Raw genomic sequence first — 23050 nt, forward strand, 5'->3', positions numbered from 1 at the left:
AAAGTGACGACCCTTACCTGATGAAGCTGGCTAGGTGAAAGTGACGACCCTTACCTGATGAAGCTGGCTAGGTGAAAGTGACGACCCTTACCTGATGAAGCTGGCTAGGTGAAAGTGACGACCCTTACCTGATGATGCTGGCTAGGTGAAAGTGACGACCCTTACCTGATAAAGCTGGCTAGGTGAATGTGACGACCCTTACCTGATGAAGCTGGCTATGTAAACGTGAGTGAAGGTAGCCATCAGATACTGACAGTCGAAGCGATCCATGATGCCCCCGTGACCAGGGATGGTGTCTGCAAAGTCCTGACAGGAGAGAGAGAGAGAGAAGTTATTACAGACAAAGTCCTGAGCGAGAGAGTGAGTGAGTGAGTGAGTGAGAAGGTTATTACAGACAAAGTCCTGAGAGAGATAGAAGTTATTACAAAGTCCTGAGAGAGAGAGAGAGAGAAGTTATTACAGACAAAGTCCTGAGAGAGAGAGAGAGAGAGAGAGAAGTTATTACAGACAAAGTCCTCAGAGAGAGAGAGAAGTTATTACAGAGAAAGTCCTCAGAGAGAGAGAGAAGTTATTACAGAGAAAGTCCTCAGAGAGAGAGAGAAGTTATTACAGAGAAAGTCCTCAGAGAGAGAGAGAAGTTATTACAGAGAAAGTCCTCAGAGAGAGAAGTTATTACAGAGAAAGTCCTCAGAGAGAGAAGTTATTACAGAGAAAGTCCTCAGAGAGAGAAGTTATTACAGAGAAATCACAGATTGTGTCTTTAAGGTATCCATGGAAATCACCGTACACAAATATTTATCTAAACAAACAAACAGCGAAGCGTGGCCAGCCTGTGTGTGTCCTCACTTTGATCTGGAACGCTCGTTTGAAGCCGCTGGCGAAGAATCCTCCAAAGGGACCAATCAGAGAGGCGAAGGTGGAGAGCACCACACTGTGGATCTGATATGGGTACAGGTTCACCGTTTTCTGTAGAGACGTACACACACGTTGTTTAGGGTTTCACTAAAACAAGTATCACTATGTATTGGGCATCAGCTAATTAGTAAATGTTCTGAACAACGTAGTAAATACAACTCAGTATTGACCATGTCTAGAACTCACCCTCACACTCTCACACCAGACCAGTAACAGACCAGACTGCCCATTATTGTCTAAGCCATCTATCTAGGAGCACATGAAAGCCATATTTTGAATTCTTCAACTGGAGATTTCTGGGAACGTTTCAGGAATTTCCCTACCCATGTGAGGATGTTCTGGACAGCGAAGGGAAATGTGTACTGTTGCATCACAAAGATGTCAGAGGGTTCACAGTCCGCGGTGAAACGGTTGGTCTTGCTGTTGACCTCCACAGGACATACAAAGTACTGGAACTGAGCGAGCAGGTAGGCCAGCTAGGAGAAACACAGCAGGAATCATCAATGAGGCTGTCACTTTATTCCGTGCTCTAAAATGTAAATGTACTACCACTATCGTAGTAACTTTACAGTGCTGTAGTACTCACTATGAATCCACAGACCAGGGTCCCAAAGAAGCCTCCTATAAACCCCTCCCACGTCTTCTTAGGAGACAGCTGTAAGAAAATAAAAAAATATATACATTTAATTTGGAACGTGTTAGGCCCAATTATTTCTCTGTCTTTTTAAATTCATGAAATATATAATTTTTTTGCAATTCCACTTCCTGAACTGGGAGTATAGAAACTGAATTGAGTGGAGACAGATACAGTAACAGCGGGGGTGACATAGCGTTTCACACGGGGAATGACATAGCGTTTCACACGGGGAATGACATAGCGTTTCACACGGGGAATGACAGCACCCACCCAGCCTGTCCTGGCCTTACCTCAGTGTGCCAACCCTAATCCCAAGCCACATGTGACTCATCTTCACTGGGAAAGAAGGTCATGTATCTGCCCTGCAGCCATACTGAGAATCTCTGTCTGTTTCTCACTGTGTGTGTGTGTGTGGGGAGGGGTTGGGTTGGGTTAAGCAAAAAGACCCAATAAAGCATTCTTCTTCTTCTTGGTTTTAGGAGCTCCTCTTCTCTTCATGGATTGACTGGGATTAGTTAGTAACCCTGGTACAAACATGTAATATATTTAAGCAACAGGGAATCTCGAGGCTTTGTGGTATATGGTCAATATACCACGGCTAAGGGCTGTTCATGGCACGACGCAACACGGAGTCCCTGGATATAGCCATTAGCCGTGGTATATTGGCCATATACCACAAAGCCCAGAGGTGCCTTACTGCCATTATAACTGGCTACCAACTTAATTACAGCAGTACAAGGAAATGCTCCATCACACCCGTGGTATACGGTCTGATATACCAACGGCTGTCAGCCAATCAGCATTCAGGGCTCAAACCACCCAGTTTATAATATATAATAATGTAAGTGTACCTTAATGAGTGGTGTTCTGCCAAAGAAGAAACCAAACAGGTAGGCCGTTATGTCATTGCATATCACTATGGAGATGGGGACGATGAACCTGGAAAACAACATTCAAGACGTAAACATTATCAAAGACTTGGAAAAACTGTTTACCGGTTATAGACACCGCTTACATACAGATTCAATATACAGAGCCACTACCGTAACTACCGCCCTACCGCAACATACCCGGGTAGACTTCCGCCCTGCCGCAACATACCCGGGTAGACTACCGCCCTGCCGCAACATACCCGGGTAGACTACCGCCCTGCCGCAACATACCCGGGTAGACTACCGCCCTGCCGCAACATACCCGGGTACACTACCGCCCTGCCGCAACATACCCGGGTAGACTACCGCCCTGCCGCAACATACCCGGGTAGACTACCGCCCTGCCGCAACATACCCGGTAGACTACCGCCCTGCCGCAACATACCCGGGTAGACTACCGCCCTGCCGCAACATACCCGGGTAGACTACCGCCCTGCCGCAACACCCTGGTAGACTACGGCTTTAAAACCAACATTTTCATTGCACCCCATGACAAAATGTGTAAAATTGCAGGAAATATGCTTTAAACATGCAACATTCTCTTCACCAACAAGATAGATTTGAACCGTTTGTGTCATGACCAGTAGCACGAGTTGGGTGGGATGTTCCCCAACGCTGGGCGCGATGTTTCTTTGCGGATACGGGCCCTGGTCTGTCTGGGCGCGATGTTTCTTTGTGGATACGGGCCCTGGTCTATCTGGGCCCGATGTTTCTTTGCGGATACGGGCCCTGGTCTGTCTGGGCGCGATGTTTCTTTGTGGATACGGGCCCTGGTCTATCTGGGCCCGATGTTTCTTTGCGGATACGGGCCCTGGTCTGTCTGGGCCCGATGTTTCTTTGCGGATACGGGCCCTGGTCTGTCTGGGCCCGATGTTTCTTTGCGGATACGGGCCCTGGTCTGTCTGGGCCCGATGTTTCTTTGCGGATACGGGCCCTGGTCTGTCTGGGCCCGATGTTTCTTTGCGGATACGGGCCCTGGTCTGTCTGGGCCCGATGTTTCTTTGCGGATACGGGCCCTGGTCTGTCTGGGCCCGATGTTTCTTTGCGGATACGGGCCCTGGTCTGTCTGGGCCCGATGTTTCTTTGCGGATACGGGCCCTGGTCTGTCTGGGCCCGATGTTTCTTTGCGGATACGGGCCCTGGTCTGTCTGGGCTCGATGTTTCTTTGTGACCAGAAGCACTGATGCTTTGTCAAGGCTCTACGCTGCCCCTTTTTCTACAAGGAGCATGTGCTGACCTAAGGTGGAAAATGTAAGGGCACAATGACAAATATTTGGTGTAACAAAGCTAGAATCTGGTGCACTGGGGCTCCTAAATAAAAATGTCAGGTCGCACTGTAGAGCCCTGTGTGTATGTGTGAGCATGCCTGTGTGTGTGTGTGTGTGTGTGTGTATGTGTGAGCATGCCTGTGTGTGTGTGTGTGTGTGTGTGTGTGTATTTCTTACCAGATCATTCCTTCAAACAGGTTCTGAATGACTAGGTGAGACTGTGTCACCACAATCAGGAGGGTTACATGGGTCCACGCAAACTGGAGGGGTAAACCACACACACACGTTAGTGGTGGGGAATGTGGAGTGAGTACAGAGAGAAGTATACAGACAGGCTACAGAACTACAGTAGCTACATCTAGTCACTCCACACCACTGACATCTACCACAATCAATGACACAATGCTAGGCGGATGAAGATGCCTTTTACAAAGCAGGCTAGCAATGTGTGTGTGTTAGTGTGTGAGAGGCGTACTGTAAATATAACACATAGCTGATCCTTTAAGTTAAAAAGACACAGAAGTGATGGATGGAGACATTCAAATACAACATATTTGCGGAGGTGTGTGTGTGTGAGGGGAGAAAAACAAGCTATGCTGTAATCTAGAATGTTCTCCTGGGCCAGACCTAGTATAGTACAGCTGGTTCTCCCGGCTGTAATCTAGAATGTTCTCTTGGGCCAGACCTAGTATAGTACAGCTGGTTCTACTGGCTGTAATCTAGAATGTTCTCTTGGGCCAGACCTAGTATAGTACAGCTGGTTCTACTGGCTGTAATCTAGAATGTTCTCTTGGGCCAGACCTAGTATAGTACAGCTGGTTCTACCCGCTGTAATCTAGAACGTTCTCTTGGGCCAGACCTAGTATAGTACAGCTGGTTCTACCCGCTGTAATCTAGAACGTTCTCTTGGGCCAGACCTAGTATAGTACAGCTGGTTCTACCAGCTGTAATCTAGAACGTTCTCTTGGGCCAGACCTAGTATAGTACAGCTGGTTCTACTGGCTCAATTTCAAACAACATTCCTACTCCCCATGTAGTCAACTACTTTTTAATAAACCGTAACAAAAAAGAGTGGTAAAACATAGTGCACTACATTGGGAATAGTGTGCCATATGTTAAGTCGCCTGGTTAGCATTCTGTTTGTGCCATCATGCCACACCATACCATATATACAAGGAAGTGGAATGTTAGCAGTGTGGTGGAGGGCATGCAGTGTGGTGGATGGTGTGCTGGATGGTATGCAGTATGGTGTGCTGGATGGTATGCAGTATGGTATGCAGTGTACAGTATGGTGGATGGTATACAGTATGGTGGATGGTATGCTGTATGGTATGCAGTGTACAGTATGGTGGATGGTATGCAGTGTACAGTATGGTATGCAGTGTACAGTATGGTGGATGGTATGCAGTGTACAGTATGGTGGATGGTATGCAGTGTACAGTATGGTATGCAGTGTACAGTATGGTGGATGGTATGCAGTGTACAGTATGGTGGATGGTATGCAGTGTACAGTATGGTGGATGTTATGCAGTATGCTGTATGGTATGCTGTATGGTATGCAGTGTACAGTATGGTGGATGGTATGCAGTATGCAGTATGGTATGCAGTGTACAGTATGGTGGATGGTATGCTGTATGGTATGCAGTATGGTATGCAGTGTGGTGGATGGTATGCAGTGTGGTGGATGGTATGCAGTGTGGTGGATGGTATGCAGTGTGGTGGATGGTATGCAGTGTGGTGGATGGTATGCAGTGTGGTATGCAGTATGGTATGCAGTGTACAGTATGGTGGTGGTCAGTCAGTGGTATCCAGGGTTAGCTGGCTCATACACACCATATAAAACTGCAGCCGGTAATGCTTCTTCACCAGACTCAAAACAAACATGCAGAAACCTGTGAAAGATCAAATAACATGTGGTCAGTTTCTCTGTACAAGGTGTGGGGGGGGGGGGGGCATCTTCATCATCATCACAGCCATATATTGCTGAGTCGTATGACCATTGTCACACTGAGCTGTCAAGACAGAACAACCCGACGTGGATCCAGGCTAACAGAACTATATAATTTGTGCTGAAGGCATCGATTAAAAAAAAAACGTTCATCGCGTCTCGGGGTTTCGCCACATAAAGCAGCCAATGGGATTTCCTGGGGAGAGGTGTAATCGAGTCGCTGGGCAGATTGTGTCTGTTTCAGCAGAACCCTGGATTTTAATTGGCTGTGACAAGACAGTCACAGTGCTCCCAGCCAGGGTCAAGTCAATGAATCTGACTCCACGGCCCCTATTCAAAGGGTCTCAGATCAGGCCCCCTATCTTTATTCAGTGTGATCTAAAAAAGAAGAAAAAAACAGACCGCAGACCTGCACTCCTACTGCGAGACGTTTTGTGAATATGATCTCAGGTCAGGTTTATACCAATCTAATGCTTTAGGAGTGTATGAGTGTGCGTTTGGGACGCATCACAACTCACTAAATGGGAGGATCCTATAGGGGTCAGTGTGCTGATTCTTGCTGTCCCAAATGGTACCGTAATCCCTTTACAGTGAACTACTTTTCACCAGGACATATAGGACTCTGGCCATAAGAAGTGCACTACTTTTCACCAGGACATATAGGACTCTGGCCATAAGAAGTGCACTACTCCAGGACATATAGGACTCTGGCCATAAGAAGTGCACTACTCCAGGACATATAGGACTCTGGCCATAAGAAATGCACTACTCCAGGACATATAGGACTCTGGCCATAAGAAATGCACTACTCCAGGGCCCATAGGACTCTGGCCATAAGAAATGCACTACTCCAGGACATATAGGACTCTGGCCATAAGAAGTGCACTACTCCAGGGCCCATAGGACTCTGGCCATAAGAAGTGCACTACACCAGGACATATAGGACTCTGGCCATAAGAAGTGCACTACACCAGGACATATAGGACTCTGGCCATAAGAAGTGACTACTCCAGGACATATAGGACTCTGGCCATAAGAAATGCACTACTCCAGGGCCCATAGGACTCTGGCCATAAGAAGTGCACTACTCCAGGACATATAGGACTCTGGCCATAAGAAATGCACTACTCCAGGGCCCATAGGACTCTGGTCATAAGAAGTGCACTACTCCAGGACATATAGGACTCTGGCCATAAGAAATGCACTACTCCAGGGCCCATAGGACTCTGGCCATAAGAAGTGCACTACTCCAGGTCATATAGGACTCTGGCCATAAGAAATGCACTACTCCAGGACATATAGGACTCTGGCCATAAGAAGTGCACTACTCCAGGACATATAGGACTCTGGCCATAAGAAATGCACTACTCCAGGACATATAGGACTCTGGCCATAAGAAGTGCACTACTCCAGGACATATAGGACTCTGGCCATAAGAAGTGCACTACACCAGGACATATAGGACTCTGGCCATAAGAAATGCACTACTCCAGGACATATAGGACTCTGGCCATAAGAAATGCACTACTCCAGGACATATAGGACTCTGGCCATAAGAAATGCACTACTCCAGGGCCCATAGGACTCTGGTCATAAGAAGTGCACTGTATGGAACAGGGTGCCATTCGGGACACAAACTGGATCTAAATATCTTGTTATCTCAATCGTGATCTGAAACTGTGGTTTGTGCCACCCAGCTGCAGCTATAAAAACAGTTTTTAAAACGGTAATAAAACCAAACATTTATTGGCCGGTAAATCCAGTAATATTATACTACGTTTTACAGGCCTAACAACATTTATACTGACACATTTCAACAGCTGTTTAGTTTCATTTTTTGTATGTATTATGGATCTCTTCCTGGGGTCCAGCAAAATGAAGGCAGTTTATACAATTTTAAAACATTACAATACATTCACAGATTTCACAACACACTGTGTCCTCAGGCCCCTACTCCACCACTACCACATATCTACATCCATGTGTATGTATAGTGCGTATACATACACATGGCCAATCAGGCCTTTATGGTAGTGGCCAGACGGAAGCCACTCATCAGTAAAAGGCACATGACAGTCCACTTGGATTTTGCCAAAAGGCACCTAAAGACTCTCAGACCATGAGAAGCAAGATTGTCTGGTGTGATTAAACTCTTTGGCCTGAATGCCAAGCGTCACGTCTGGAGGAAACCTGGCACCATCTCTACGGTGAAGCATGGTGGTGGCAGCATCATGCTGTGGGGATGTTTTTCAGCGGCAGGGACTGGGAGACTAGTCAGGATCGAGGGAAAGATGATCGGAGCAATGTACAGAGAGATCCTTGATGAAAACCTGCTCCAGAGTGCTCAGGAACTCAGACTGGGGCGAAGGTTCACCTTCCAACAGGACAACGACCCTAAACACACAGCCAAGACAATGCAGGAGTGGCTTCGGGACAAGTCTCTGAATGTCCTTGAGTGACCCAGCCAGAGCCCGGACTTAAACCTAATCGAACATCTCTGGAGAGACCTGAAAATAGCTGTGCAACAATGCTCCCCATCCAACCTGACAGAGCTTGAGAGGATCTGCAAAGAAGAATGGGAGAAACTCCCCAAATACAGGCGTACCAAGCTTGTAGGGTCATACCTAAGAGTAAAGGGTCTGAATACTTATGTAATGTGATTTCATTTTTTAAATTTTATACTTTTGCAAAAATGTATAAAAAAAATATTTTGTGCTTTGTCATTATGGGGTATTGTGTGTAGATTGATGGGGGGGACAATTTAATACATTTTAGAATAAGGGCTGTAAAGTAAACTGTGGAAAAATGTCAAGTGGTCTGAATACTTTCTGAATGCGCTGTCTTCTTCTATATTAACACAGCACATGCTGTATCAATAGCTGTGTTCAGCTGTGTTCCACTGAGGCTCACCTGCCAGGTAGAGAGTGAAGGAGATGAAGCGATGGTATCGGACCAGGAACTGGAGTGATTCCTCTCTCTGAACCAACGCACCGAAGTACTCCGCCAATGTCTCACCATAGAAGAAATAATTCACACAAATCAGGAAGTACCTGGAAGACAACAAACAAAGATGGATACTGTGAATATGTAGTTCTCTTTAAATGTGTGTGTGTGTGTTTTTGCATCACATAGGCCCTGTTTATTCAGTATCAAATCACTTCACACAAATCAAGAAGTAATCTAAAGTACCTTGAAAAACAAGGAAGGATATTGTAATCCTTCCATTGGTTTAATGTGTGTTTTTTGCCTCACATATTTGTTGGGTATCAGGGTTAGAGTTTGGTTGTGTGAGTAGTGTTGAGGTTTGGTTCCGACGGCTTCATGGCAGTGGCCTTTGCTCAGGGTTGGCTTGACTGGTGTGAGTGTGTGTGTGTGTGTGTGTGTGTGTGTGTGTGTGTGTGTGTGTGTGCAAAGGTTATTATGGTAAACGAAAACAAACTAAAATTTGAAAAGCTATTTTGTAAACTGAAATTAAAAAAATAACATTTTAAAAACAAAAAATGTGCTCAAAAGCTGCTCTGCTGTACAGAAATGTAAAACTCAAAGGGGAGAGGGGCACCCCATATTCACACTATTACCTGCAGAATAACACTAGGCAGCATTTTAGACAGAGGCAGAGCAGAGAGAGGGAGGTGTGGGAGAGCGAGAGACCGTAGGGAGAGCGAGAGAACGTTGGGAAACAGAAAGAGAGAGATGGGTGAAATAGAGGGGAGGGGGGAAAAAAAAGAGACCTACTAAATGTAACCTTTAAATGTTTTAACCTCCTTTAAAAGGCTGTGTGTTACAGGAGAGATCGAGACAGAGATACACTGAACAAAAATATAAACACAATATGTAAAGTGTTGGTCCCATGTTTCATGAGCTGAAATAAAAGATCCCAGAAATGTTCCATACACAAAAAAAGCTTATTTCTCTCCAATGTTGTGCACACATTTGTTTACATCCCTGTTAGTGAGCATTTCTCCTTTGCCAAGAGAATCCATCCACCTGACAGGTGTGGCATATCAAGAAGCTGATTAAACAGCATGATCATTACACAGGTGCACCTTGTGCTGGAGACAATAAAAGGCCACTTTAAAATGTACAGTTGTGTCACACAACACAACACCACAGATGTCTCAAGTTGAGGGAGCGTGTAATTGTCATGGTGACTGCAGGAATGTCCACCAGAGCTGTTGCCAGAGAACTGAATGTTAGCCACTGGTACGCTGTAGTCGTGTGCTCTTCACGGATGAATCCCTGTTTCAACTGTCCATGGCAGATAGCGTGTATGGCGTTGTGTAGGCGAGCGGTTTGCTGATGTCAACGGTATGAACAGAGTGTCCCATGGTGGCGGTGGGGTTATGGTATGAGCAGGCATAAGCTACAGACAACGAACACAATTGCAATTTTATCGATGGCAATTTGAATGCACGGAGATACCGTGATGAGATCCTGAGGTCCATTGTCGTACCGGTCAGCCGCCACCATCACCTCATGTTTCAGCATGATAATGCATGGCCCCATGTCGCAAGGATCTGTACACAATTCCTGGAAGCTGATGTCCCAGTTCTTCAATGCCCTGCATACTCACCAGACAGGTCACCCATTGAGCATGTTTGGGATGCTCTGGATTGACGTGTACGACAGCATGTTCCAGTTCCCGCCAATATCCAGCAATTTCACACAGCCATTGAATTAGAGTGGGACAACATTCCACAGGCCACAATCAACAGCCTGATCAACTCTATGTGAAGGAGATGTGTCACCCTGCATGAGGCAAATGGTCACAGCGGATACTGACTGGTTTTCTGATCCACGCCCCTACCTTCTTGTTTAAGGTCTCTGTGACCAACAGATGCATGTCTGTATTCCCAGTCATGTGAAATCCATAGATTAGGGCCTAATGAATTTATTTAAATTGACAGATTTCCTTATATGAACTATAACTCAGTAAAATCTTTGAAATTGTTGCATGTTTCGTTTATATTTTTCTTCAGTGTAGAATCAATGTCCTCACCAGCTGAGTGTCCTGAACCAGGGCAGCTCGTAGGAATGGTAGACTCTGTAGCCGATATCTATGATCTCCTGAAAACACTTGATCTGGATGGTCATCACCTACCAAGGAGAGAGAATCACATGGAGTTACCACCCACCCACCCACCCACCCACCCAGGGAGAGTTGCTACCCACCCACCCACCCACCCAGGGAGAGTTGCTACCCACCCACCCACCCAGGGGGAGTTGCTACCCACCCACCCACCCAGGGGGAGTTGCTACCCGCCCACCCACCCAGGGGGAGTTGCTACCCGCCCACCCACCCAGGGGGAGTTGCTACCCGCCCACCCACCCAGGGGGAGTTGCTACCCGCCCACCCAGGGAGAGTTGCTACCCGCCCACCCAGGGGGAGTTGCTACCCGCCCACCCAGGGGGAATAGCTACCCGCCAACCCACCCACCCACCCAGGGGGTTGCCACCCGCCCAGGGGGAGTTACCAGCCACCCACCCACCCAGGGGGAGTTACCAGCCACCCAGGGGGAGTTACCAGCCACCCAGCCACCCAGGGGGAGTTACCACCCACCCACCCAGAGGGAGTTACCACCCACCCACCTACCCACCCAGGGGGAGTTACCACCCAGGGGGAGTTACCACCCACCCACCCACCCAGGGGGAGTTACCACCCACCCACGGGGAGTTACCACTGGTCATCAACAACAACAAAAAAGCCACGTACCACTAATATGACCATGGTGTTATGAAGCCACGTACCACTAATATGACCATGGTGTTATGAAGCCACGTACCACTAATATGAACATGGTGTTGTTATAAAGCCACGTACCAATAATATGACCATGGTGTTGTTATGAAGTCACGTACCACTAATATGAACATGGTGTTGTTATGAAGTCACGTACCACTAATATGACCATGGTGTTGTTATAAAGTCACGTACCACTAATATGACCATGGTGTTGTTATGAAGTCACGTACCACTAATATGAACATGGTGTTGTTATAAAGCCACGTACCACTAATATGACCATGGTGTTATGAAGCCACGTACCACTAATATGAACATGGTGTTGTTATGAAGCCACGTACCACTAATATGAACATGGTGTTGTTATGAAGTCACGTACCACTAATATGAACATGGTGTTGTTATGAAGTCACGTACCACTAATATGAACAGGGTGTTGTTATGAAGTCACGTACCACTAATATGAACATGGTGTTGTTATGAAGTCACGTACCACTAATATGAACATGGTGTTGTTATAAAGCCACGTACCACTAATATGACCATGGTGTTGTTATAAAGCCACGTACCACTAATATGAACATGGTGTTGTTATGAAGTCACGTACCACTAATATGAACATGGTGTTGTTATGAAGCCACGTACCACTAATATGAGCATGATGGGTCCCAGGTAGATGACCATAAAGAATCCTGAAATCATGGCCAGAGACAGAACCCCTCGGATCCACCAGTTCTTCCATCTGGAAACACAACACACACAGATACATCCAAGACGTTTTCATCTTTTGAGCTTCTAGTCATGAAATCTATGCAGCCTTTTTATAGCTACCGTTTACAGGCCTTCTGGTCTGTATACCCCCTTCCTCACTGAGCTCCTATTGGACCTTGTAGTCACAGCAGATAATATTCACATTTTTGGTGACTTCAATATTCACATGGAAAAGTCCACATCCAAAAGGCTTTCGGAGCCATCATCAACTCAGTGGGTTTTGTCCAACGTCGTCGGACCTATGCATTGCCACAGTCATACCCTGGATCTAGTTTAGTCCCGTGGAATAAATATTGTGGATCTACATGTTTTTCCCCTCATAATCCTGGACTGTGGGACCACCATTGTATTACGTTTGCAATCGCAACAAATAAATCTGCTCAGACCCCAACTAAGGATGATCAAAAGCTGTGCTATAAATTCTCAGACAACCCAAAGATTCCTAGATGCCCTTCCAGACTCCTTCCACCTACCCAAGGACGTCAGAGTACAGAAATCAGTTAACCACCTAACCAAGTATCTACATTTAACCCTGAGTAATACCCTAGACGCAGTCGCACCCCTAAAAACATTGGTCACAAGAAACAAGCTCCTTGCTATACAGAAAATAACTGAGCCCTGAAGCAAGCTTCCAGAAAATGTTAACGGAAATGGCGCTCCACCAAACTGAAAGTCTTCTGACAGGCTTGGAAAGACCGTATCGTGCAATATCGAAGAGCCATCACTTAAGCTCGATTAGTCTATTTTTCCAACCTAATTGAGGAGAATAAGAACAATCCAAAATGTACTTTTGATAATGTCGCAAAGCTAACTAAAAAGCAGCATTCCCCAAGAGAGGATGGCTTTCACTTCAGCAGTGATGAATTCATTAACTTCTTTGACGAAAAGATCATGATCATTAGAAAGCAAATTACAGACTCCTCTTTGAATCTGCATATTTCTCCAAAGCTCAGTTGTCCTGAGTCTGCACAGAACTGCCAGATCAATGGGGACACTCAAGTTTTTTTAGTACTATATCTCTTGACACATTGATGAAAGTAATCATGGCCTCTAAACCTTCAAGCTGTATACTGGACCCTATTCCAACTAAACTACTGAAAGAGCTGCTTCCTGTGCTTGGCCCTCCTATGTTGAACATAATTTACAGCTCCCTGTCCTCAGGATGTGTACCAAACTCACTAAAAGTGGCAGTAATAAAGCCTCTTGAAAAAGCCAAAGCTTTTAAAAAGTATTAAAATTGGCCTATATCAAATCCCCCAGTTTTTGAAAAAGCTGTTATGCAGCAACTCACTGCCTTCCTGAAGACAAATCTATACGAAACACTTCAGTCAGAATTTCTCAGCAAACAGCTGGAGGCAGGGCTTTCTCCTATAGAGCTCCATTTTTATGGAATGGTCTGCCTATCCATGTGATAGACGCAGACTCGGTCTCGACCTTTAAGTCTTTTGTTTGTTTGTTTGTTTGTTTGTTTAAGCACACTGTTTGTCTATTGTTGTGACTTTGATGAAGATCTGGTTGAGAGAATGCCAAGAGTGTGCAAAGCTGTAATCATGGCAAAGGGTGGCTATGTGAAGAATCGCAAATATAAAATATTTTGATTTGTTGAACATTTTTTTGGTTACTACATGATTCCATATGTGTTATTTCATTAGTTTTGATGTCGTCACTATTATTCTACAATGTAGAAAATGGTTAAAAAAATAAATGAAAAAAGAAAACCCTTGAATGAGTAGCTGTTGTAAAACTTTTGACCGGTAGTGTATACGTCCATTAAGTTGTTTCAACTGGTACCGGGGGACCTTCAGACGAGTCGTGAGGCATGTGGGCGTCCTAAAGCAACAACAACCTATATGTAGGTGTTCATGAGAGTCTCACCTTTCCACAGAGGGGTATTAGTGTGTAGCCCAAACTGTTCGGACGCTCTAGATAGAAGTTGGCAGATCGGTTTCTGACTATTTCCGACTATTTCCAAATGCTTGCGGGGGTCGTAGACCAAGACGGAGAACACCATCGTGTTCGTGAGAGTCTCATCTTTCCATAGAGGGGTCATAATAGTTTGTAGGCCAAACCGTTCAGACGCTACAGATGATTTTGTGAGAAGACTGATTTTCTGGATTTCTCATGGTCTGACAAACACCACTTTAGCTCGGCCACCTTTCTCCAGATGCAGAATATCGACAGAGCGGAAGATTGAGACTCATCCAATGCAGAAAAAAAACCCAGACTATTTCTTGCTTGGGGATTGTTTTATTATGCCAATTAGATTTCCGCTGGGGCGTGGACATCGACCTTAGGGGGGTTTTAACGCACATTCCCGCCTCAACTTCCTGTTGAGACACTGAAGTGTGTTACCTGGGGTTGAGGCCCTCCACAACCTTGTTGAGGAACTGTGGAGTGTTGTCTACTGTGGACGGAGGAACATCTGGTGTGCCTGCTATAGACTCTCGGTCTCCATCTCCCTCACCTCCAGCCTCACCAGGCAGACCCAGTCTGTCCTCTCCAGCTGCCTCCTAAAACACACAAACCACACACACACACACACACACGAGATGGAGAGCGTTAGACTAGAATACTAGTGTGTCAGCACAAAGAAAACCAACAATGATGCTATACTGAACCAAAATATAAAACGCAACATGTAAAAAGATCCCATACGCACAAAATGCGTATTTATTTCCAATTTTGCGCACATTTGTTTACATCCCTGTTAATGAGCATTTCTCATTTGCCAAGATAATCCATCCATCTGACAGGTGTGGCATATCATGAAGCTGATTAAAAATAATTATCATTACACAGGTGCGCCTTGTGCTGGGGACAAAGGCCACTAAAATGTGCAGTTTTGTCCCACAACACAATGCAACAGATGTCTCAAGTTGAGGGAGCGTGCAATTGACACGCTGACTGCAGGAATGTCCACCAGAGCTGTTGGCAGAGAATTGAATGTTCATTTCTCTTCCATAAGCCGCCTCCAACGTTGTTTTAAAGAATTTGGCAGTACGATCAACTGGCCTCACGACCACATGTAACCACGCCAGCCCAGAACCTCCACATCTGGCTTCTTCACCTGCTGGATCGTCTGAGACCAGCCTCCCAGACAGCTGATGAAACGGAGAAGTATTTTTGTCTGTAATAAAGCCCTCATTCTGATTGGCTGGGCCTGGCCTATGCCCTCCCAGCCCCACCCATGGTTGCACCCCTGCCCAGTCATATGAAATCCATAGATTAGGGCCCAATTTATTTATTTCAATTGACTAGCTAGCTGCCTGCCAAGCAAGCTAGCTAGCTAGCTGCCTGCCTATCAAGCTAGCTAGCTAGCTAGCTGCCTGCCTATCAAGCTAGCTAGCTAGCTAGCTGCCTGCCTATCAAGCTAGCTAGCTAGCTGCCTATCAAGCTAGCGGGGTTTGAGGGCTTGAACGCAGCCCGCGACGCAGTTAGCCATTGTGGCTGGGACTGCAGATTGTCCCGGGTTTGTGGCTGTCTAGATCCCTGTTGTTAATGCCACTGGCATTAAACAAAGCATGTGTCCATATATGCTGATGATTCAACCATCTACGCATCAGCAACCACAGCTAATGTAGTCACTGAAACCCTTAAAGAGTTGCAGTCTGTTTTGGAATGAGTGGCCAGTAATAAACTGGTCCTGAACATCTCTAAAACTAAGATCATTGTATTTGGTACAAATCATTCCCTAAGTTCTAGTCCTCAGCTGAATCTGGTAATGAATGGTGTGGCTGTTGAACAAGTTGAGGAGGCTAAATGACTTAGATTGTAAACTGTCATGGTCAAAACATATAGATTCAATGGTTGTAAAGATGGGGAGAGGTCTCTGTAATAAAGAGATTGACACCACACTCCCCGAAAGCAAGTCCCGCAGGCTCTAGTTTTGTCTCATCTTAATTATTGTCCAGTCATATGGTCGAGTGCTGCAAGGAAACACCTAGTTAAGCTGCAGCTGGCCCAGAACAGAGAGGTGTGTCTTGCTCTTCATTGTAACCAGAGGGCTGATATAAATATTATGCATACCAGTGTCTCTTGGCTAAGAGTTGAGGAAAGACTGTTTCTTATAAAAAAAATAAGTGATGCAGTCAATGTGTAGAAAATCCCAAATTGTTTACATAGTCAACTTACACACAGCTCTGACAAACACACTTACCCCACCAGACAAGCCACCAGGGGTCTTTTCACAGTCCCCAAATCCAGAACAAATTCAAGAAAGTGTACACTATTATAATAGAGCCATTATTGTATGGAACTCCGTTCCATCTCATATTGCTCAAATGAACAGCAAACTTGGTTTAAAAAAAAACCCAGATAAAGAAAATCCTCATGGCACAACGCCTCTCCCCTATTTCACCTAGTTTGTGTGTATGTATTGATATGTAGGCTACGTGCATCTTTTCCATTTTTTAATTGATGTAGTTATGTCCTTGAGCTGTTCTTGTCTATTAATGTTCTGTATTATATCATGTTTCCTGTTTTGTGTGGACCCCAGTAAGAGTAGCTGCTGTTTTTGTAACATCTAATGGGGATTCTAATAAAATACCAAGAGCTCTAGAAAGAGGCCTGAGATCCCGAGCTGGAATTCCGAGTTGGATGACCATTCAAAATGTTCAAAATTTAGATACAGTTTGGGTTGCAAAATTCCGCTAACTTTCAATAAAATTCCCTGGTTTTCTAGAAATTCTTTGAAGGATTCTGGATTTTATAAATAAAATGTTTTGTGGTTGCATTTAACTGACGAAAATGCTGTTATAAGAGGCTATCAAAGGCCACCGAATGAGAGAAGTGGGTGCTTAGTTTCCCACTAGTAATTACCAGTTCGGGGGGGGCCATTCAAGTGTATTTTTCCCCAGTCGTATGTGGTAAATTCCCACTTGGTTACGAATGCACCATATCTCCTTCAGTGTCAGATGCTCACTTGTGACTCTCATAAAGGGTGGGGGGCGTGTCTCCAGGGTAACGTGATGGGCTGTCCCTTAAGTACGTGCAACACAGGGTTCATTGACCAATTCATTGAAAACTTGGGTCTTTGGCTTGCTTATATAGAGCATGTACTACCCATTTGCTTGAATGGATGCAAGAGGAAAGTTCGTAACGTGGCTCAAGCCCTTTCACGCGGTGCTGAAAGCCCCTATTCTCAACCACCGAGAATGGTTTATAGACGCGGATATGCGCCCTAAGACTGTACAAAATGTATTTTAAAACAGAATAGCCCAAAATGTTTTTTTTCAGCTCAAATTTACTCAAGAGGCATAGCCTATAGTGTTTTTACTTAGTAAATAAATAAATAATAAATAAATAAAAAATAATTTGTATTCATTCGGGTTCACAGTGTGGACCGAACTTAGGTCCCTGTAAAACGGTTTGGTACGAATACGTGTATCGTTATACCCCTAGTTAACCTGCGAGATCACGCAGTCATCCGGAACAACAGGGCCTTTCATGCAAGACTCAGGGTCGAATTCCTCGAAGCGAGGATAAAAGGCGTTTTGGGAGTTCTACATCACTGGGCACCTCGTGACTCAGAGCTGTAGTACAGTAGGGTAGAGGGTAGAGATCAGAGCTGGGGGGGGGGGGGGGGGGGGGGGAAGAGAGAGACAAACAGGAAAAGAAGATTGTCCCTCAAAATAACAATAACTAAAGAAAAATATGTCACACGAGTCTATGGAATAAACTCCTTTGACATTGACCTTAGAGAGAAAGAGACACACACACACACACACACACACATACATACACACACACGGCAAGAAGGGCCTTCTACGCCATCAAAAGGAACATAAAATTAGACATCCCCAATTAGGATCTGGCTAAAAATACTTGAATCAGTTATAGAACTCATTGCCCTCTACGGTTGTGGTCCAACCAAGACTCGCCAAAAAATTAATTCTGCCAAAACATCCATGTACAACGTAAAAACACCAGTTAATGCACGTAGAGCAGAATTTGAAAAATATCTGCTCATGATCAAAATCCAGAAAGGAGTCGTTAAATTCTACAACCACCTAAAAGGAAGTGATTCCCAAATCTTCCATAACAAAGCCATCACCTAGAGAGCGAATAACCTAGAGAAGGGTTCCCCCTCAGCCTGTTGATTCTGGAGCTCTGATCAAACACAATCTATATTACCTCCATTAGCTCTCATTATCCCTGCACATGGACTCAGTACCCACTGTATAAACCTCATTATTGTTATTTAGTGATTTAAAAATAAAAATTCACTTGGGTTTATAAAATAATTTTAGCAAATATTTTCTGCATTGTTGGTTAAGGGCTTGTAAGTAAGCATTTCACGGTAAGGTTGTATTCAGCGCATGTGACAAATAAAACTTGATTTGAAACAGACTCCACAGAGCCCCAGGACAGTATTACAATTAGACACAACCAAATCATGAGAAAACTAAAATATTATTATTACATGACACATTGGATAGAACTAAGCTTATTGAAATGTTTTTGGTCATAAACAAAAAAGTACACAATGGCAGAATACCTGACCACTGTGACTGACCAGGGCTGTGGAGGTCATAACATTGTCAGCCGGTGATTGTCAAGCAAATAACTGGGTCGGTCTCACGGTAACTGACCATTAATTAACATAAAACACATTTAGCATCTCCTGACTTCCACACAGACTTTTTAAAATGGGTTGTAGGCTAATAAATCCATGTAATATAGCCTACACCATCACAATAAATCCATGATTTATTTTAGACAGGTCTAAAGAAGCATGATATGAAGAAAATGTAGTCTATTTCAGAAGAACGGAATAGCATACTCTGAGTTGTCCTTATGTTAGGTCCTGATCTGGCTATGCCAAATGGCTGTGGGTCTGCACTAGTTGAATTAGCAGACAAGATTTTCTTATAATTCCGTGTCATTATTTCGTATTATTTTATAACATGAAGAATACATATAAATATGAATACTTTCTCCAAATGATTTGAGGGAATGCACATGTGGCTATTCTGTATTGAGCGGTTAACAAAGAAACAGGTCCTCCTATATGCTTAGTTTACAGTTATTAATGTAACTTTAGTTGTTCTACAAACGTTGGGCTATATGTTTTGATGTTTAACCTCTAGGGTAGGGGGCAGTATTTGCACGGCCGGATAAAAAACGTACCCGATTTAACCTGTTGGGGGTAGGGGGCAGTATTTACACGGCCGGATAAAAAAAACGTACCCGATTTAATCTGGTTATTACTACTGCCCAGAAACTAGAATATGCATATAATTATTGGCTTTGGATAGAAAACACCCTAAAGTTTCTAAAACTGTTTGAATGGTGTCTGTGAGTATAACAGAACTCATATGGCAGGCCAAAACCTGAGAAGATTCCTTACAGGAAGTGCCCTCTCTGACCATTCCTTGAGCTTCTTGTCTCTGTTTATTGAAGACTGAGGATCTTTGCTGTAACGTGACACTTCCTACGGCTCCCATAGGCTCTCAGAACCCGGGAAAAAGCTGAATGATATCGAGGCAGCCCCTGGCTGAAACACATTATCGCCTTTGGCAAGTGGCCGATCAGAGGACAATGGGCTTAGGCGCGTGCACGAGTCGACCCCATGCTTTATTTTCTTTCGTCTTTTTACCTAAACACAGATTCCCTGTCGGAATATTATCGCTTTTTTACGAGAAAAATGGCATAAAAATTTATTTTAAACAGCGGTTGACATGCTTCGAAGTACGGTAATGGAATATTTAGAATTTTTTTGTCACGAAATGCGTCGTGCTCGTCACCCTTCTTTACCATTCGGATAGTGTCTTGAACGCACGAACAAAACGCCGCTATTTGGATATAACTATGGATTATTTTGAACCAAACCAACATTTTGTTATTGAAGTAGAAGTCCTGGGAGTGCATTCTGACGAAGAACACCAAAGGTAATAACATTTTTCTTATAGTAAATCCGACTTTGGTGAGTGCTAAACTTGCTGGGTGTCTAAATAGCTAGCCCTGTGATGCCGGGCTATCTACTGAGAATATTGCAAAATGTGCTTTCACCGAAAAGCTATTTTAAAATCGGACATAGCGAGTGCATAGAGGAGTTCTGTATCTATAATTCTTAAAATAATTGTTATGCTTTTTGTGAACGTTTATCGTGAGTAATTTAGTAAATTTTTAGTAAATTCACCGGAAGTTTGCGGGGGGGTATGCTAGTTCTGAACGTCACATGCTAATGTAAAAAGCTGGTTTTTGATATAAATATGAACTTGATTGAACAAAACATGCATGTATTGTATAACATAATGTCCTAGGGTTGTCATCTAATGAAGATCACCAAAGGTTAGTGCTGCATTTAGCTGTCTTCTGGGTTTATGTGACATTATATGCTAGCTTGAAAAATGGGTGTCTGATTATTTCTGGCTGGGTACTCTGCTGACATAATCTAATGTTTTGCTTTCGTTGTAAAGCCTTTTTGAAATCGGACAGTGTGGTTAGATTAACGAGAGTCTTGTCTTTAAAATGGTGTAAAATAGTCATATGTTTGAGAAATTGAAGTAATAGCATTTCTAAGGTATTTGAATATCGCGCCACGGGATTACATTGGCTGTTGAGTTACATTAGCCCATAGAGGTTAATACATTGTAAGCCTGCATGATGCGACTCTAATGATGATTTGAAAAAAGTAATCTTGAAAGGCATGAGCTCTGCTTTGTTTTTTTTGTGCAGGCTGTACACACTTCATCAGTCTCTCATTCACGATTTGACAAGCACTTGATAATGCCTCGAATTTCACTGCAGCATACCCCCAAAAAAAAATCATCATCCATGCCTTTTACGGCCCGAAGTGTTGCGTTGTGCCCTTCTCCCTGAGTGTACTGCACACAGTGGTGTGTAGAACGGCATCTCAGAACGCACAACTCATCGATCCTTGTCACGGATTGGGTATTGCAGCAGACGACCACACCGGGTTCCACTCCTATCAGCTAAAAAACAAGAAGAAGTGGCTCCAGTGGGGACGCCATCACCAACACTGGACAATAGAGGAGTGGAAAAACATTGTCTGGTCTGACGAATCCCAGTTCCTGTTGCATCACGCTGACGGCAGAGTCAGGATTTAGCATAAGCAGCATGAGTCCGTGGCCCCATCCTGCCTGTTGTCAACGATACAGGCTGGTGGTGTTGGTGTCAAGGTGTGGGGAATGTTTTCCTGGCACACGCTAGGTCCCTTGATACCAACTGAGCAACGCTTGAACGCCACAGCGCATCTGAACATCGTTGCTAAACAGGTGCATCCCTTCATGGCAAAGGGGTGGCCAACCCGGTGTACCCAGTGGTGGAAAAACTACCCAATTGTCATACTTGAGTAAAAGTAAAGATATCTTAATAGAAAATGACTCAAGTAAAAAAGTGAAAGTCACCCAGTAAAATACTACTTGAGTAAAAGTCTAAAAAGTATTTGTTTTTAAATATATACTTAAGTATTAAATGGAATTGCAATAATATACTTAAGTATCAAAAGTAAAAATAATTTCAAATTCCTTCGAGTTTTTCCCAAATGTTAACAGACGTTAGCTGAAACTACACCTCAGGTACTAATTCATTAATTTCCCCAAACCCCCCAGACATCTTGTCAAATTAAAACACAGCAATCACAATAATAATGATTATCTCTGCTCAAAATTAAAAACTCTGCATACAAATGAAACACACATCAAATAACTCAAATTTTGTGACAACCGAGATCACACTATTGTGACATATTCAAAACACTACTATCAGAAGCTATTTCAGAGACCAAGATGTTGTTTTACTGTAGAATTGTTTGTGTCCTCAAACAAGTGGGGAACACAAATGTGACAACAACCAAAAAGTGGTTTTATATTTCAACATGGTCTGCTTGTAAAGTGAACATTTACGCAATTAGTGTTTGCACGTGATGAGAGAGTAATCAAATTTGTAATTGAGCTTAGCTTGTTGAACAGAGTCGCATTTAAATTTGTACACAATAGATTTTAGTTGTGAAGGTGGTTTGTCCAAATGTTTGTTATAGAATTGCAAATCGGCGTGTGAAGAACAACATGTGCCAGTAGTATTGCAGATTTGTGTCTGGTTCTTCTAAATGAGTTACAGTTTTGGGTCATTGTGCCTTTATGATCCAGTTTCAGTGAGTAAACAATTGGGACAAACTGTAATAAGTCTTTCTCTCCGTGTGTAATCTGAGGGAAATATATGTCTCTAATATGGTCATACATTTGGCAGGAGGTTAGGAAGTGCAGCTCAATTTCCACCTAATTTTGTGGGCAGTGTGCACATAGCCTGTCTTCTCTTGAGCGCCAGGTCTGCCTTCAGCGACCTCTCTCCTTTTTATTTCTCATGATTTGGTTGAGTTCTCTCCCTCTGGCTTCCCTCACCAAAACCACCCTAAATAAGGAGAGAGACGAATGATTGCACTCTAAAATTAGCGAAAGGTCAGAGGCTCAGTCACCAGTCCTAATGAGCAGGGAGACCAGGGTAAATTGGGAGCGAGTTGGGTTGAGGAGGGAACTGTGTGTGTAGGAGTCCGTGGTTTCCTTCATGAAAGAGGAGAATCCTACTCAACCTTTAATGAAGGAAGAAGACACTTGGTACGTCCGTAATTGCACTCTATGCCCTATATAGTGCACTGTTTGACTAGAGTAGTGCCCTACACAGGGGAGTGTGCCATTTAGGATGTAGCGCTGAGTGATGCCTGCAGAGAGGAGACACAACCAGTGAAAACCTGCAGACTGGGACACCTAGCACAAAGAGCTGTATATTAGGAGAGATATTGATACCTAAAACGACATGGACAGGGCGACCCGATCCTAAAACGACATGGACAGGGCGACCCGATCCTAAAACGAC

General features: G+C 44.2%; 1 protein-coding gene across 2 annotated transcripts in view; it reads right to left on the minus strand.

Annotated features, from left to right (window-relative positions):
- Window positions 1-23050, minus strand: part of LOC106570914 (phosphatidate cytidylyltransferase 2) — a 35380-nt gene that overhangs the window by 5471 nt on the left and 6859 nt on the right. Inside the window, exons 2-13 of one of the 2 annotated variants that reach the window (XM_045695415.2) lie at window positions 14567-14724; window positions 12089-12185; window positions 10700-10797; window positions 8611-8750; window positions 5586-5644; window positions 3930-4012; window positions 2404-2491; window positions 1502-1570; window positions 1239-1391; window positions 1102-1164; window positions 847-966; window positions 203-306 (exon numbers count right to left, since the gene is read on the minus strand). In XM_045695415.2, coding sequence (XP_045551371.1) covers window positions 203-306; window positions 847-966; window positions 1102-1164; window positions 1239-1391; window positions 1502-1570; window positions 2404-2491; window positions 3930-4012; window positions 5586-5644; window positions 8611-8750; window positions 10700-10797; window positions 12089-12185; window positions 14567-14724 — 1232 coding nt within the window. The remainder of the gene's footprint in view (window positions 1-202; window positions 307-846; window positions 967-1101; window positions 1165-1238; window positions 1392-1501; window positions 1571-2403; window positions 2492-3929; window positions 4013-5585; window positions 5645-8610; window positions 8751-10699; window positions 10798-12088; window positions 12186-14566; window positions 14725-23050) is intronic. The other variant, XM_045695417.2, reaches the window with a different exon arrangement.

This window comes from Salmo salar, chromosome 15 (assembly GCF_965601325.2).
Source record: "Salmo salar chromosome 15, fSalSal1, whole genome shotgun sequence".
Classification (NCBI taxonomy): Eukaryota; Metazoa; Chordata; class Actinopteri; order Salmoniformes; family Salmonidae; genus Salmo; species Salmo salar.